Source organism: Monodon monoceros, unplaced genomic scaffold (genome assembly GCF_005190385.1).
Source record: "Monodon monoceros isolate NGI ecotype Baffin Bay Population unplaced genomic scaffold, NGI_Narwhal_1 Super_Scaffold_11, whole genome shotgun sequence".
NCBI classification, from domain to species: domain Eukaryota; kingdom Metazoa; phylum Chordata; class Mammalia; order Artiodactyla; family Monodontidae; genus Monodon; species Monodon monoceros.
Window position 1 is genome coordinate 48,103,636 of NW_021703767.1, and position 16,345 is coordinate 48,119,980.

The 16,345-nt window shown below is 38.8% G+C and overlaps 1 protein-coding gene across 1 annotated transcript in view; it reads left to right on the forward strand.

Annotated features, from left to right (window-relative positions):
• TFG (trafficking from ER to golgi regulator) overlaps window positions 1-16,345 on the forward strand; it is a 44,848-nt gene that overhangs the window by 20,856 nt on the left and 7,647 nt on the right. The window contains 2 exon segments of the mRNA XM_029213850.1: window positions 9,244-9,411; window positions 13,718-13,858. Of these exon segments, the coding sequence (XP_029069683.1) occupies window positions 9,244-9,411; window positions 13,718-13,858 (309 nt within the window).

Consider the following 16,345-nt stretch of genomic DNA (forward strand, 5'->3'; position numbering starts at 1 on the left):
GTGTTTTGGGGTGTCTGTGGCCTTATTATGATTTTAGGCAGCCTCTCTGCTAATGGGTGGGGTTGTGTTCCTGTCTTGCTAGTTTTGTGGCATAGGGTGTCCAGCACTGTAGCTTGCTGGTCGTTGAGTGAAGATGGGTGCTGGTGTTGAGATGGATATCTCTCGGAGATTTTCACCATTTGATATTATGTGGAGCTGGGAGGTCTCTTGCAGACCAGTGTCCTGAAGTTGTCTCTCCCACCTCAGAGGCACAGCACTGACTCCTGGCTGCAGCACCAAGAGCCTTTCATCCACATGGCTCAGAATAAAAGGGAGAAAAAGTAGAAAGAAAGGAAGAAAGAAAGAGGATAAAATAAAATAAAGTAAGATAAAATAGTTATTAAAATAGAAAATAATTAGAAGAAAAAAATTTTTTAAAAAGAAGATAACAAAAATAACGGACAGATAGAACCCTAGGACATATGGTGAAAGCAAAGCTATACAGACAAAATCTCACACAGAAGCATACACATGGACACTCACAAAAAGAGGAAAAGGGGAAAGATAATAAATCTTTCTCCCAAAGTCCCCACCTCAATTTGGGATGATTCGTTGTCTATTCATGTATTCCAGAGATGCAGGGTACATCAAGTTGATTGTGGAGCTTTAATCCGCTGCTTCTGAGGCTGCTGGGAGAGATTTCCCTTTCTCTTCTTTGTTCTCACAGCTCCCAGGGGCTCAGCTTTGGATTTGGCCCCGCCTCTGAGTGTAGGTCACGGGAGGGCGTCTGTTGTTCACTCAGACAGGGCGGGGTTAAAGGAGCAGCTGACTCGGGGGCTCTGGCTCACTGAAGCAGCGGGTAGGGAGGGGTGCAGATGCGGGGCAAGCCTGCGGCGGCAGACGTTGACAGGACATTGCACCAGCCTGAGGCTCGCCGTGCGTTCTCCCAGGGAAGTTGTCCCTGGATCCCGGGACCCTGGCAGTGGCGGGCTGCACAGGCTCTCCGGAAGGGAGGTGTGGTTAGTGACCTGTGCTCGCACACAGGCTTCTTGGTGGCGGCAGCAGCAGCCTTAGCGTCTCATGCTTGTCCCTGGGGTCCGCGCTGTTAGCTGCGGCTCGCTCGCGTCTCTGGAGCTCCTTTAAGCAGCGCTTTTAATCCCCTCTCCTCGCGTACCAGGAAGCAAGAGGGAAGAAAAAGTCTCTTTCCTCTTCGGCAGGTCCAGACTTTTCCCGGTCTCCCTCCCGGCTAGCTGTGGTGCACTAACCCCCTGCAGGCTGTGTTCACACTGGCAACCCCAGTCCTCTCCCTGCACTCCGACCGAAGCCCGAGCCTCAGCTCCCAGCCCCGCCCACCCCGGGCGGTGGGCAGACAAGCCTCTCAGGCTGGTGAGTGCCGGTCGGCACCGATCCTCTGTGCGGGAATCTCTCCACTTTGCCTTCCGCACCCCTGTTGCTGTGCTCTTCTCTGTGGCCCTGAAGCTTCTCCCCCCCCTCCGCCCCCCGCAGTTTCCGCCCGCGAAGGGGCTTCCTAGAGTGTGGAAACGTTTCCTCCTTCACAGCTCCCTCCCACTGGTGCAGGTCCGGTCCCTATTCTTTTGTCTCTGTTTTTTCTTTTTTTCTTTTGCCCTACCCAGGTACGTGGGGAGTTTCTTGCCTTTTGGGAGGTCTGAGGTCTTCTGCCCGCGTTCAGTAGGTGTTCTTATATGTACTATTTACATTAAGTTAAAGCAAGGTTTATTGAAAAAGTTGGAACTGAATATAGTTTGGGGACCAAATATATTATATAATATAGACTGAAATACAAGTGTGGCTTGAAAGTAGATTGTAAAAGAGTTGCTTTCCTCGACTTTTAATATTAGATATTGCACTTTAAAAATAAACTTATTTTTTTAATAATTTTTGTGTTTGCATATAAGTTTCACATGCTTAAAACTGTCCATGTTGTGAAATAGTAGTATTTTATAGACTCTGGATGACTGGCTGTAAGGGGCTTAATAGAAGATAGTTTTGTGGAAAAGTGGTATTGTATAATCCCTTGCAACCTTTAGATTCTGAGATACTCTCTTTTTGGCCCCATTTAAATTGTGGAGTTTTGTTTGATTTAGTTAAAGATGCATTATCCGTCATTTCCCTCTTCCTCCAGCCATGTGGAATTGTGTTAGTGGTAGATGGCTTGATAAATATTTGGTGATTGATTAGTAATTTCTAGTTTCACTTCCAGGTTTCAGAACATACTAAAGAGATGTGCTGAAATACTACAGTGAGATCCTTCTGGCCTCTTTATGGTGAAACCTTTTACATTTCAGGTCAAAGCAAATGGCATTTTTGCATCCTATCTCTCCAAACAAATATCTTTAAACAAAAATCTCCAATTTTAGGTCAAGGATCTGAAGAAAACTTTTGACCATTTTCCCAGAAGAAATCATAGATGCTGATACAACTACATTTGCATATAACTTGAAGGAGTTAAAGCATCTGTAGAATATTATGAAACTTAGATCAGAATTCAACAAGTAGAGCCAGTACTGTGCAGAAACCTACAGTAGCCTATATTCTGCTCTAAGGAATAGATTTATAAGCTTTTTGGTTTTGGTGAAACAACCTTTCTCTTCACTTATTTCTCTCCACATACTGCTTTTCTTTATTAGTTTATTTCCAAGTGTTCATATGTTTTATTGTTAATATCTCACCTATGTTAATGTAAAAGATATTAAAAATTGGTTTCTTCTCTGCATCTTGGAAATCATATCATGTATTGTTTCTTTATATGGCCATCCTTCTAGTCATTGTGTCCTATCTGAGTTACTTAATGAACTGAATAGTACATTCTATGCTTTTTTCTTTAATTAAATTAATTAATCAATTTTCATACAGCAGGTTCTTATTAGTTATCTATTTTATACATATTAGTGTATATATGTCAATCCCAATCTCCCAATTCCTCCCACACCACCTCTTTCCCCCCTGGTATATGTACATTTGTTCTCTATGTCTGTGCTTCTATTTCTGCTTTGCAAATAAGGTCATGTATACCATTTCTCTAGATTCCACATATATGCATTAATATACGATATTTGTTTTTCTGTTTCTGACTTACTTCACTCTGTATGACAGTCTCTAGGTCCAGGGACGTCTCTACAAATGACCCAGTTTCATTCCTTTTTATGGCTGAGTAATATTCCATTGTATATACATACCACATCTTCTTTATCCATTTGTCTGTTGATGGGCATTTAGGTTGCTTCCATGAGCTGGCTATTATAAATAGTGCTGCAGTGAACATTGGGGTGCATGTGTCTTTTTGAATTATGGTTTTCTCTGGGTATATGCCCAGTAGTGGGATTGCTGGGTCATACGGTAGTTTTATTTTTAGGTTTTTAAGGAACCTCCATACTGTTCTCAATAGTGGCTGTATCAAATTACATTCCCACCAACAGTGCAAGAGCGTTCCCTTTATTCCACACCCTCTCCAGCATTTGTTGTTTGTAGATTTTCTGATGATGCCATTTCTGACTGGTGTGAGGTGATACCTCATTGTAGTTTTTTTTTTTTTTTTTTTTAGCTGTGTTGGCTCTTTGTTTCTGCGTGAGGGCTTTCTCTAGTTGTGGCGAGCAGGGGCCACTTAATCGCGGTGTGTGGGCCTCTCACTGTCCTGGCCTCTCTTGTTGCGGAGCACAAGCTCCAGATGCGCAGGCTTAGTAGTTGTGGCTCACGGGCCTAGATGCTCCGCCGCATGTGGGATCTTCCCAAACCAGGGCTTGAACCCGTGTCCCCTGCATTGGCAGGCGGATTCTTAACCACTGCGCCACCAGGGAAGCCCCCTCATTGTAGTTTTGATTCGCATTTCTGTAATAATGAGTGATGTTGAGCAGCCTTTCATGCACCTCTTGGCCATCTGTATGTCTTCTTTGGAGAAATGTCTATTTAGGTCTTCTGCCCATTTTTGGATTGGGTTGTTTGTTGTTTTAATATTGATCTGCATATTCTGTTTATATATTTTGGAGATTAATCCTTTGTCCGTTGATTCATTTGCAAATATTTTCTCCCATTCTGAGGGTTGTCTTTTCACTTGTTTGTAGTTTCCTTTGCTGTGCAAAAGCTTTTAAGCTTCATTAGGTCCCATTTGTTTATTTTTGTTTTTATTTCCATTACTCTAGGAGGTGGGTCATAAAACATCTTGCTGTGATTTATGTCAAAGAGTGTTCTTCCTATGTTTTCCTCTAAGAGTTTTATAGCATCCAGTCTTACATTTAGGTCTTCAATCCATTTTAAGTTTATTTTTGTGTATGGTATTAGGGAATGTCCTAATTTCATTCTTTTACATGTAGCCATCCAGTTTTCCCAGCACCACTTATTGAAGAGACTCTCTTTTCTCCATTATATATCCTTGCTCCCTTTGTCATAGATAAGTTGACCATAGGTGTGTGGGTTTATCTTTGGGCTTTCTGTCCTGTTCCATTGATCTATATTTCTGTTTTGGTGCCAGTACCATATTGTCTTGAGTACTGTAGCTTTGTAGTATAGTCTGAAATTAGGGAGTCTGATTCTTCCACCTCCATTTTTTTCCCTCAAGATTGCTCTGGCTGTTTGGAGTCTTTTGTATCTCCATACAAATTTTAAGATTTTCTTGTTCTAGTTCTGTAAAAACTGCCATTGGTAATTTGATAGAGATTGCATTGAATCTGTAGATTGCTTTGGGTAGTAGAGTCATTTTCACAATATTTATTCTTCCAATCCAGGAACATGGTGTACCTCTCCATATGTTTGTGTCACCCTTGATTTCTTTCATCTGTGTCTTATAGTTTTCTGAGGACAGGTCTTTTACCTCCTTAGGTAGGTTTATTCCTAGGTATTTTATCCTTTTTGTTGCAGTGGTGAATGGGATTGTTTCCTTAATTTCTCTTTCTGATCTTTTGGTGTTAGTGTACAGGAATGCAAGAGATTTTTGTGCATTAATTTTGTTTTTTTTTTTATGGTACGCGGGCCTCTCACTGCTGTGGCCTCTCCCGTTGCGGAGCACAGGCTCCGGATGTGCAGGCTCAGCGGCCATGGCTCATGGGCCCAGCCGCTCCGTGGCATGTAGGATCTTCCTGGACCAGGGCACGAACCCATGTCCCCTGCATCGGCAGGTGGACTCTCAAACACTGTGCCACCAGGGAAGCCCTGTGCATTAATTTTGTATCCTGCAACTTTACCAAATTCATTGATTAGCTCTAGTAGTTTTCTGGTAGCATCTTTAGGATTATCTGTGTATAGTATCATGTCATCTGCAAACAGTGACAGTTTTACTTCTTCTTTTGCAATTTGTATTTCTTTTATTTCCTTTTCTTCTCTGATTGCTGTGGCTAGCAGTTACAAAACTATGTTGAATAATAGTGACGAGAGTGGACATCCTTGTCTTGTTCCTGATCTTAAAGGAAATGCTTTCAGTTTTCCACCATTGAGAATGATGTTGGCTGTGGGTTTGTCATATATGGCCTTTATTACGTTGAGGTAGGTTCCCTCGATGCCCACTTTCTGGAGAGTTTTTATCATAAATGGGTGTTGAATTTTGTCAAAAGCTTCTGCATCTACTGAGATGATCATATGGTTTTTCTTCTTTAGTTTGTTAATATGGTGTATCACATTGATTTGCATATATTGAAGAATCCTTGCATCCCTGGGATAAATCCCACTTGATCATGGTGTATGATCCTTTTAATGTGTTGTTGGATTCTGTTTGCTAGTATTTTGTTGAGGATTTTTGCATGTATATTCATCAGTGATATTGGTCTGTAATTTTCTTTTTTTGTAGTATCTTTGTCTGGTTTTGGTATCAGGGTGATGGTGGCTTTGTAGAATGAGTTTGGGAGTGTTCCTTCGTCTGCAATTTTTTGGAAGAGTTTGAGAAGGATAGGTGTTAGCTCTTCTCTAACTGTGTGGTAGAATTCACCTGTGAAGCCATCTGGTCCTGGACTTTTGATTTTTGGATGATTTTTAATCACAGTTTCAATTTCATTACTTGTGATTGGTCTGTTCATATTTTCTGTTTCTTCCTGGTTCAGCCTTGGAAGGTTATACCTTTCTAAGAATTTGTCCATTTCTTCTAGGTTGTCCATTTTATTGGCATAGAGTAGCTTGCAATAGTCTTATAATGCTTTCTATTTTTGCAGTGTCTGTTGTAACTTCTACTTTTTTATTTCTAAATTTATTCATTTGAGTCTTCTCCCTCTGTTTCTTGATGAGTCTGTGTAAAGGTTTATCAATTTTGTTTATCTTCTCAAAGAACCAGCTTTTAGTTTTATTGATCTTTGCTATTGTTTTCTATTTCATTTATTTCTACTCTGATCTTTATGATTTCTTTCCTTCTACTAACTTTGGGTTTTGTTTATTCTTTTTTCTCTAGTTCCTTTAGGTGTAAGGTTAGATTGTTTATTTGAGATTTTTCTTGTTTCTTGAGGTAGGATTGTATTCCTATAAACTTCCCTCTTAGACCTGCTTTTGCTGCTTCCCATAGGTTTTGGATTGTCGTGTTTTCATTGTCATTTGTCTCTAGGTATTTTTTGATTTCCTCTTTGATTTCTTCAGTGATCTCTTGGTTATTTAGTAACGTATTGTTTAGCCTCCGTGTGTTTTGTGTTTTTTATGTTTTTTTTCCCTGTAATTTATTTCTAATCTCACAGCGTTGTGGTCAGAGAAGATGCTTAGTAGGATTTCAATTTTCTTAAATTTACCGAGGCTTGATTTGTGACCCAAGATGTGATCTGTACTGGTGGATGTTCCATGTGCACTTGAGAAGAAAGTGTAATCTGTTTTTGGATGGAATGTCCTATAAAATACATTCTATGCTTTATTTATTTATTTATTTTTCTGGTACACGGGCCTCTCACTGTTACGGCCTCCCCCGTTGCAGAGCACAGGCTCCGGATGCGCAGGCCTAGCGGCCATGGCTCACCGGCCCAGCCGCTCCGCAGCATGCGGGACCCTCCCAGTCCGGGGCACAAACCTGCGTCCCCTGCATCGGCAGGCGGACTCTCAACCACTGCGCCACCAAGGAAGCCCTATGCTTTATTTTTATAGATGGTTGTAACATTTTTTTTCTCTCCTGTACTTAGATTGCTTACCTATTTTATGAAATTTCCTAAGCTTGTAAGCTCTTAGAACATATTCTGATTTAATAATCTCAAGAAAAAAAAACATAAAATAGGCCAAAAAGCTACATCAGAAACTGAAAGTCTGGTTCACCAAACAGAACTACCACTCAGGGGCTTCCCTGGTGGTGCAGTGGTTGAGAGTCCGCCTGCCGATGCAGGGGACACGGGTTCATGACCCGGTCTGGGAAGATCCCACATGCCGCGGAGCGGCTGGGCCCGTGAGCCATGGCTGCTGAGCCTGCGCGTCCGGAGCCTGTGCTCCGCAGCGGGAGAGGCCACAACAGTGAGAGGCCCGTGTACCACAAAAAAACAAAACAAAACAAAACTACAGCTCAGCTGTCAGTGCTCTTTAAAATGCTGTGCCTTGGGCTTCCCTGGTGGCGCAGTGGTTGAGAGTCCACCTGCTGATGCAGGGGACATGGGTTCGTGCCCCGGTCTGGGAAGATCCCACATGCCGCGGAGCGGCTGGGCCCGTGAGCCATGGCCGCTGAGCCTGCGTGTCCGGAGCCTGTGCTCTGCAACGGGAGAGGCCACAACAGTGAGAGGCCCGTGTACCGCAAAAAAAAAAAAAACCAAAAAACAAATAAAATGCTGTGCCTTGCCCTCACCAAGAAACATACAGCTACCTATGTTTTTCAGCACTCTACCTCTGTAATGGACTCCTTGGACACTTGCTTGGACATTTGCTTTCCTCTACGAGGCAGATGATGTGTAGGCCACCTTAAATACTGGATTGACCTGTAGCAGTAGCTCTGAAGTAACTACTGGAGGAAGTAGTGAGCTAGTGGACATATATTATATATTGTGTTCCCTGGTGAATTTAGTTTGCCCTAAGTGGAAGTATGCATAGGTAGTGGAAGGTAGCACTGTGAGGGGAAATAATCATAAGATTGGTGTGATGTGCTCTTGGGATGTGTCCTTGGAATTAGAGGAGGGAAATTGGTGAGGAAGATGGATGACTGGCAGACTTATTTTAAAGCAGTAGTTATAGAAGCTTTCTTACAGAAATTTAGGAAATATTAATGTAACTAAAGGAATGATAGGAATAAATGAGAGCTGTAAGCCCATGTGTGCTTATATTCCACTTAGTCCGTACATTTTTTCACAAGATAGTTTTGGTCTTGATCACAGAGATGATTTAATAACTGATGTTCATTTACTTGGTTGGTAACAGAAAGGAATTGATAATTGTTTGTTATTTGAGTAAGTGGTTAGCAGTATTCTTTTCGTTAACTTGTTCGTTTTGTTTTTAATTTTTTTTATTTGTTGGCCTTAAGTTTCTATTTATAAAATGTAGGTTTTTCTTGAACCCCTTTTCTTTCACAAGGTAGTGTAAATGCCTGTTTAGTACCGTAGTATCCTTAGAAGAAAAGCATGGTTTAAAATTTTTCCTGCTCATAGTGTTTAAAATTCTATTTTTCCAAATATTTTATTATGGAAAAACTGAAACATATACAAACGGAGGCATAATACTATAATGAATTCCATGAACCCACACAGCTTCAACAATTATCAATTCATAGTATCATGCCATCTATACTTGCACACATTTCTACCCCTCCCATGTTATTTTGAGCAAATCTCAGACACATATCGTTTTATCTGTAATAAGTATTTTAAAGGAAGACATAGTAAATTAAAAGTATGCATTGGCTTGAGGTTTCCATGTACTTTAATAATGAACCAGAAGACAAGTAAAAATAAAACATAAAAGTTGATATCATAACTTTAGTTAAGCTTTTTTATCCTTTTAGAAAATAAAACGTTAGTGCACAGTATGAGTCTGATATTAGGATATAGGTCATAGGTCTTCAAAAAGAAGGATAAAAATGTTTCTGTAAAGGTGCTTGTATTTTTTTTTCTCATCTGATAATCTTAGGGAAGGACATACATAATAGCTTTCATAAAAAATTTTATCTATTTTGCATCCTTTTTGACCTTTTTTCCTGATTTTACAAACAAAAATATAAACAAGTACAAAGAAGAAGGTAAAATTATCTATAATCCTATTTTCAGAGATACCCTCAACATTCCAGAGTATATGCACATATATATTTTGCTGTCATATATTTTATAGGCCTTATTGAGTATAGATAAAATAGAAACAAGTTTTTGCTTATTTCTTTTATAGATACTGTGGATAGTAGGGAAGAAAAGCCTGCTGCTTCTGATTCTTCTGGGAAACAGTCTACTCAGGTTATGGCAGCAAGTATGTCAGCTTTTGATCCTTTAAAAAACCAAGATGAAATCAATAAAAATGTCATGTCAGCATTTGGCTTAACAGATGATCAGGTTTCAGGTAAGTTAGTGCCTTCCTCCCATCCTTTATTCCCCCTCTCCTTCCTCCCCTTTCCTTCTTTCCTTCTTTAATGGAAGATAACTTGGATATGGTGAAGTGCTCAAATCTTAAGAGTTCAGTTCAATAAATGTTTACATATGTATATACCCTATGTAAAATACCAACAAGATCAAGATGTAGATGATTTCCAGCACCCTGGAAAGCTTTCTCATGCCCTCTCCCAGGCAATAGAACTGTCCTCTTTAAAGAATAACCTCTGTTGGTTCAGGTAAATTTTATCAGAAGTAGAATTCAGAGGGTTTATTTTTTTAAAAATCTGAATCATTTATAATCTTATTTCAGATATGTTGCTGGATTTAAATTATATTTGATATTCTTTCTTTTGATCTTAAATTAAGGCAATTTAAATGAAGATTTCTGGTTTAATTTAGTGTAGAAACTGCTTTTATTTGAATGTTTTTAACCTTAAGACAGCATCTATACCGTGCTTTCTTTTTATATTTTGGGCATCATTTCTTCAACATTTTTTCTGCTTTCTCTCTTTTGGGATTCCAATTACATGTACACTGGAGAGCTTGATTGTCCCATGGCTCTCTGAGGTTCATTTTTCTTCACTCTTTTTTCTCTCTGTTCTTCGGATTGGATGATTCCTGTTGATCACTCTTCACATTCACTGATTTTTTTCTACCATTTCCAATCTGCTGTTAAACCTTTCTAGTGAACTTTACCTCTCAGTTACTGTGCTTTCAGCTCTAGAATTTCCGTTTGGTTCTTTTTATAGTGTTAGTTTTTTCTGTTAAGATGCCTTACCTTTTCATTCATTAAGATTGTATTTCCCTTTAATTCATTGAAGGTATTTTTATTTAATTCTTTAAAATTACTTATAAAGCTGCTTTGAAATGTTCGCTACATCCAGCATCTGGGCCTGTTTGGAGTCAGTTTCTTCTGCTCTTTCCCTCAGGGGAAACTGAGTATGGGTCACATATTCCTATTTCTTTGCACATCTGACAGTTTTTGATTGAAAACTGGACATTGTGGTTAATATGTTCTAATAACTTGGTATTCTTCAGTCTAATGCTCTCCCAGCTGAGCTATTTCAGCAAAGACGGGATTCTTTTAGGTTCTTGTGAGGATTTTTTCTTACTGCTGCTATAGTATTTACTCAAATTACTCCTTCCTCCTGGGATTATAGCAACTGACCGCTCTGCTAAGTCCTTTCAGCTCTAGGTGTGCTGCTTTTTCTTCTGTGCCCTCTTGGTGTCACCCTCTCCCCTCCTACCCCCATGGTCAGCTGGGGGTTTGGGACTGAGCTTATACTCATATTTTAGGTCTCATTCCTTCAGTGACTCTCTTAACTCAAGGGCTTTTCCCCTCAAATTTCTGGCTGCTTGACCAACCATGAAGTTAACACCGGTTTTCTGTGGTTGGAGCTGCAGAGGTTGGGGTTTGCAATTCTCACCTGTTGTAATTCCAGGGGGGTAAACTCTTGGTGTCTGCTGACATTTGGCTGACCTCTAGTCATTTCAAATAGTTGTTTTCTTCTATTTTGTCCAGGTTTTTAAGTTATTTGTGGGAGGTTTTACCTGATCAGTTAACTTTGCCATTATCAGTAACTGGAAAGATAGAAAAAGAAAATTAGTAGAAAAAATCCTTTGAGACTTTTATGGGATTATTTATTAAAGAGAATTGTGTGACATTCTGAAAAAGAGAGGTGAATACTTATACATGATGTATGTTCTTGGCAAAAGAAGACATCACATAAGTGGTCCATCTGAAAAACACATTTTTAGAGCAACTGAAATATGAGTTAATATTACAACTTCGTAATATTTAAGATTTCAAGATATGCCAGATAGAGGGAGTAAATAGTTATATATGAGGTCAGGCTTAAAATTTTTGATTAGAATATAGTATAGACCAGACTAATATGATTACTGTGATTCATATTATATTTGAAGACCATTTTTCTGGTAGCTTTGTATGTTGAATTGAAGTAGGAAAAACTGTACACATAGAAAATGCCAGGATACTTTGTGAAGTTACTCAGGTTATGATGTGAAAAACTTGGCTACAGTAGTGAATGTGTACATGGAGGGATGAACTATTATGATAGGAAAAGCAACATTAATAGCTTATGTACAAGGAAGAAAAGAGGAGTGGAAGTAATATTTTTTTAGGATAATAACATAGTGTGTTTGTATTATCTGTGTTATCCTTCTTAGGAGGGACGTGTGTATTTATTTGTCTACATGTTGATAAATATCAGTGAAATGGTGGTACGCAGGAGCAACTGTCCATTTTACTCTGGCAGTCATCAGTTTCTCTTGCATTACCAGTACCATTATCCTAGTTTAGGTTCTCATCAATATCTGGACTATCAGCTTCCACCTATGTGCCTCTATTACAGTGCTAAGTTCTGGGATATACCAGTGCAAAGGATAGAGGTTTGGCCCTCAAGGAAATTAGTCTGCTAGTAATAGCAAGTACTTATGTGGAGCTTTCTAAGTGGTATTCACTTTTATAAGCTCTTGCTATATAATCATTTTTTAATTTTCATTTTTAATATATTTTATATTAAATATATTAATATATTTAAATAATGTTTTAATATATTTCTTTTTTAATATTTTTTTTGAGGTATAGTTGATGGTACAATGTTATATAAAGTTTCAGGTGTACAACATAGTGATTCACAATTTTTAAAGGTTATACTCCATTTATAGTTATAAAATATTGGCTATATTCTCTGTGTTGTATAATATATCCTTGTAGTTTACTTATTTTATATATAGTATTGATAGTTTGTACCTCTTAATCCCCTACACTTCTTGCCCCTCCCCCATAACCACTTTTATAAGTATTTGCTATAAGCTCTTATTAACTCACAATCCTTACAGTAACCTTATGAAGTAGGAATTAGTATTTCTTTTGTACAGATGAGGAAACTGAGGCACAGAAAGAGATCAAGTAACATGCCCAGAGTTACACAGCTACTAAGTGGCAGCATTGGGAATTGAACCTAGACAGTCCGGCTCCAAAACTTGTGCTTTTAACCATTCTTCTATATTGCCCAAACAAAAAGAACTTAAAGAAGTCAACATATCTATAATCTACAGTTATCTTCAGAATGTCTTTTTTGCCTGTTACAGTATTGGAGCTGTAGCAAATTCTCTCCATTTACTTCTTTGTTCATTATTTTAGAAGAATTTTGAATGGTTCCATGTGTAAGAGAGCTAGGCCTTGTGAGGCAGATGGAAGGAATCAGAAAGGGACCTGGCCAAAAGAGCTCCAAGTCTAAGAGGGAAGATGAGGCCTCTTCAGAAATACAAAGTAGAAGTTGGTAAGGGTCTTAATAAAAGTATACTCCATAGAAGTTCACAAGTGAAGAAAAGTATTTATGGGTGAAGAAGCCTTACTAGAAGCGTGGAGTTATAACTGAGTTTTAAGGAATGTTTATTTAGATATGTGAAAATGGGACAGTGAAAGGAACAGTGATTAATGAAATGGAGGCAGAGAAAGTATTAGATCTATTGGGGGAATGGGGAATAGGTTAGTTTAACTGAAGGGCATGTGAGAAGAGGAATTGTGAGAAATGTTTGGACCCTTGAATACTAAGCTAGAGGCTTGAACTTGATTTATGGGCAGTGGAGGCCCACTGAAGAATGAAATGAGGGCTTCCCTGGTCAGTGGTTAAGAATTCACCTGCCAATGCAGGGGACACGGGTTCGAGCCCTGGTCTGGGAAGATCCCACATGCCGCGAAGCAACTAAGTCCGCGCACCACCACTACTGAGCCTGCACTCTAGAGCCTGCGAGCCACAACTACTGAAGCCCACGCACCTAGAGCCCATACTCTGCAACAAGAGAAGCCACCACAATGAGAAGCCTGCACACTGCAACGAAAAGTAGTCCCCGCTCGCCGAAAAGACCCGACGCAGCCAAAAATAAATAAATAAATTTATTTTTTAAAAAAAGAATGAAATGATACTTTGGTTGATCTAAGAATAGATTACATAAAGTGGTGGATACTTTTATCGCAGAGGTGAGTTTTGGTTTTTGCAGGGGGAGTTTAGGACTCAGGAATGTAGCACTCCACACTTTACAAGGAAGGATTTCCAGTTGTAGCTTTGGATTCTTGAGAGATTGGAGCAAAGGAAAAAAGTATATACATCAATATATAAGGCTGCATTTGGGTTGTGCTTATTCTATAGTACTTTTATTTTTAGTCTCTTAACCAAACTTATTATTGAGCTTGTTGGGGACAGGTCTTGTATTAGAAACTGAGCTGACTTTTCATGACCACCCAGGGCCACCCAGTGCTCCTGCCGAAGACCGTTCAGGAACTCCCGACAGCATTGCTTCCTCCTCCTCTGCAGCTCACCCACCAGGAGTTCAGCCACAGCAGCCACCATATACAGGAGCTCAGACTCAAGCAGGTCAGAGTGAAGGTAAAATAGAGCTTAGAGCACATGTGCGGAAAGGTACATGTGCAGAAACGTTTATTATGGCATTGTTGGTAACGGTGAAAAGCTTACGTGTGCATTCACGCTATGAACACGGTTGTAAAAATTTTTGATGTACTGACATAGTATACTTTTGGGTTAAAAATACCAAATAGAACAATGTCAGGTATGCTTCTGATTATTGAAAAGGAAAAAAAGCTAAAAATGTTTAAAGCATAATATTTAGGTGCTATTTTATTCCCTTCTCCCTTCCCCTCTTGCAACTGTGTATTATTTTTGTAATTTAAAAAATAGAGGTAAAGCATAACATTAGTTAAGTAGTTTTTTTGAAAGATAAATAGCCATTTATATTTTTGTGCATTTAGCAATATGTCTTTTGTGGAAAAAGCAATGTATTTTAAATCAAACTTTTCTTCTCTAAATGATGTGTTCTTGGATGAGCAGTTTAATCTGTCTGGGTTTTTATATTCTCCCACCGTAACTTGTGAAAATTGGACTAAATCAGTGGTTTTAAAAGAGGGTCTTTAGTCCTGAATGAAATAGAACTTAAAAGCTCAGTATTTAAAACAAGTAAGGGGTCACTGCCATTGTTGAAGGGGATTGAGGGGGGCGGCAAGCTCAGGACAGCAGACACTGAGGTGCCTCATTGAAACCCTTGGAGCGCTGCAGAACGTCGCCTCGGGGTTACTCATCTAGGGTTCCTTCTAGATGTTAAAATGTTATTTCTTTGAATTGCCCATGCTTGTTAGGCCCTTTAAAGCCCTATGTTTTACTTTAAAACAATCACCAGGTGGTGCTCTATTTGCGTAAAGGGGCCAGGTGGCATGACAGGAAGTCAGACAGCAAGTGACTGAGTTTATTAATCACATTAAAACAAACAAACTCCCCAAAACAGTCTAAAATGAACCGAGCACTTTTGTAATAGATTTCTAATTATTCTGTGGTGGTACTTTTAGGTTTGTCCCATTGGATAAATGCTAGTGGTAGAGACTAGCAGGTGGCATTTTGCTGATAAATGAGTGGTTTGGGAAGAATTTCTTACTGCTAAAGCCTCTTCTCAACCAACTTTAGTCATAGTCTTTCCTTTGTACCAAGATGCAACTGCCAGAACTGGCATAAGCTAGAATTGAGGCAGATGTGTCTGAAACAGGGAGGAAGAAGCAGAGTTTGGATATGATGGGAGTTTAATGGCTATGTCAGATGAACTAACATCTGTTTTGAAAAAACAAAAAATCCCATTTTAAGCCGTGTATACTGTTGTAGGATGACAGCTGGAAGGGTAATTGTACCAAATAATGTTTGCTGTTCACTTATAAAGGAATGGGATTTAAGGTTCTGCTAACAGTATCTCAACTTATTCTATCAGGGGTTTGTTTTAATGGAAAATTTATTTTCGAATAGGTAAAACTTTAGTAATATAAAAGGATATACAGTGGAAATTAGAAAATGCTGTTTCCCACTTCTGACCCCCAGCAACCAAGTTCCCTTTTCTAGAGGCATCAGGTTGACACCATTTGGTGTGAATTGAATTTCTTTAGGGTGGCATTAATTGTATTCCTTCCTAAAGCCGTTACTTTTTAGTGTACGTTAAAACATTGTAATGTACATTGTAATGAAAAATTTGTACAGTTATTAATGTGACATCAGTCAGTAGATTAGCATTGTGGAGGTGAATCTCTAGATCAGTGTTGTCTAAAAGAAATACCATGGAAGCTACATGTAATTTAAAATTTTCTACTAGCCACATTAAAAAAGTTTTTTAATGGTAAAATTAATTTCCATTATACATTTTATTTAATCCGGTATATCCAGTGCATCAACATGTAATCATTATTAAAAAGTTATTAATGTTCTACATTCTGGTTTTCATACTGTATATTGGAAATCTGGGGTGTGACATCAATTTGAAACACTTCAAAACACGTACAGCATATCACAGTTAAGACTGGCCACATTTCAGGTGTTTTATTAGTGGTCATATATGGCTAGTGCCTATTGGATAGCACAGCTCTAGATTAATGTATCAGTCATTTACAGATTCCCAAGATGAATTACAGGCTACTTTAATGAATGCTTTTTGACGTATGATATATAATGAGTCCCTGGCATCACCAGTTAGTTAGATCAACTGCTGGTTATAATTTCAGCAGAATAATCAACATAAAAATCTACTACTAATAATTCATAATAGCAATTTCTTAGAATAGAATATGAAATAATAATCTAAAATAAAGTAAATAATTCTCAGTTATTATTTAAATTCCATAAAAGGGACCTTGGATTTGTAAATTTTTTTCCCAAGGATTTTAGTCTTAATATGTTGTTCAGTTAAAAGGATCAACAAAATATTAAGCTTCATGAAAAGAAACAGAATGGACAGTATTATCCTTTTTCACCTAAGGCAGGTGCCTCTGTTACTGGAAAGCTATGTGCACTAGAGTAGTTGCCAAAAACATAATAAAAAAGTGGCAA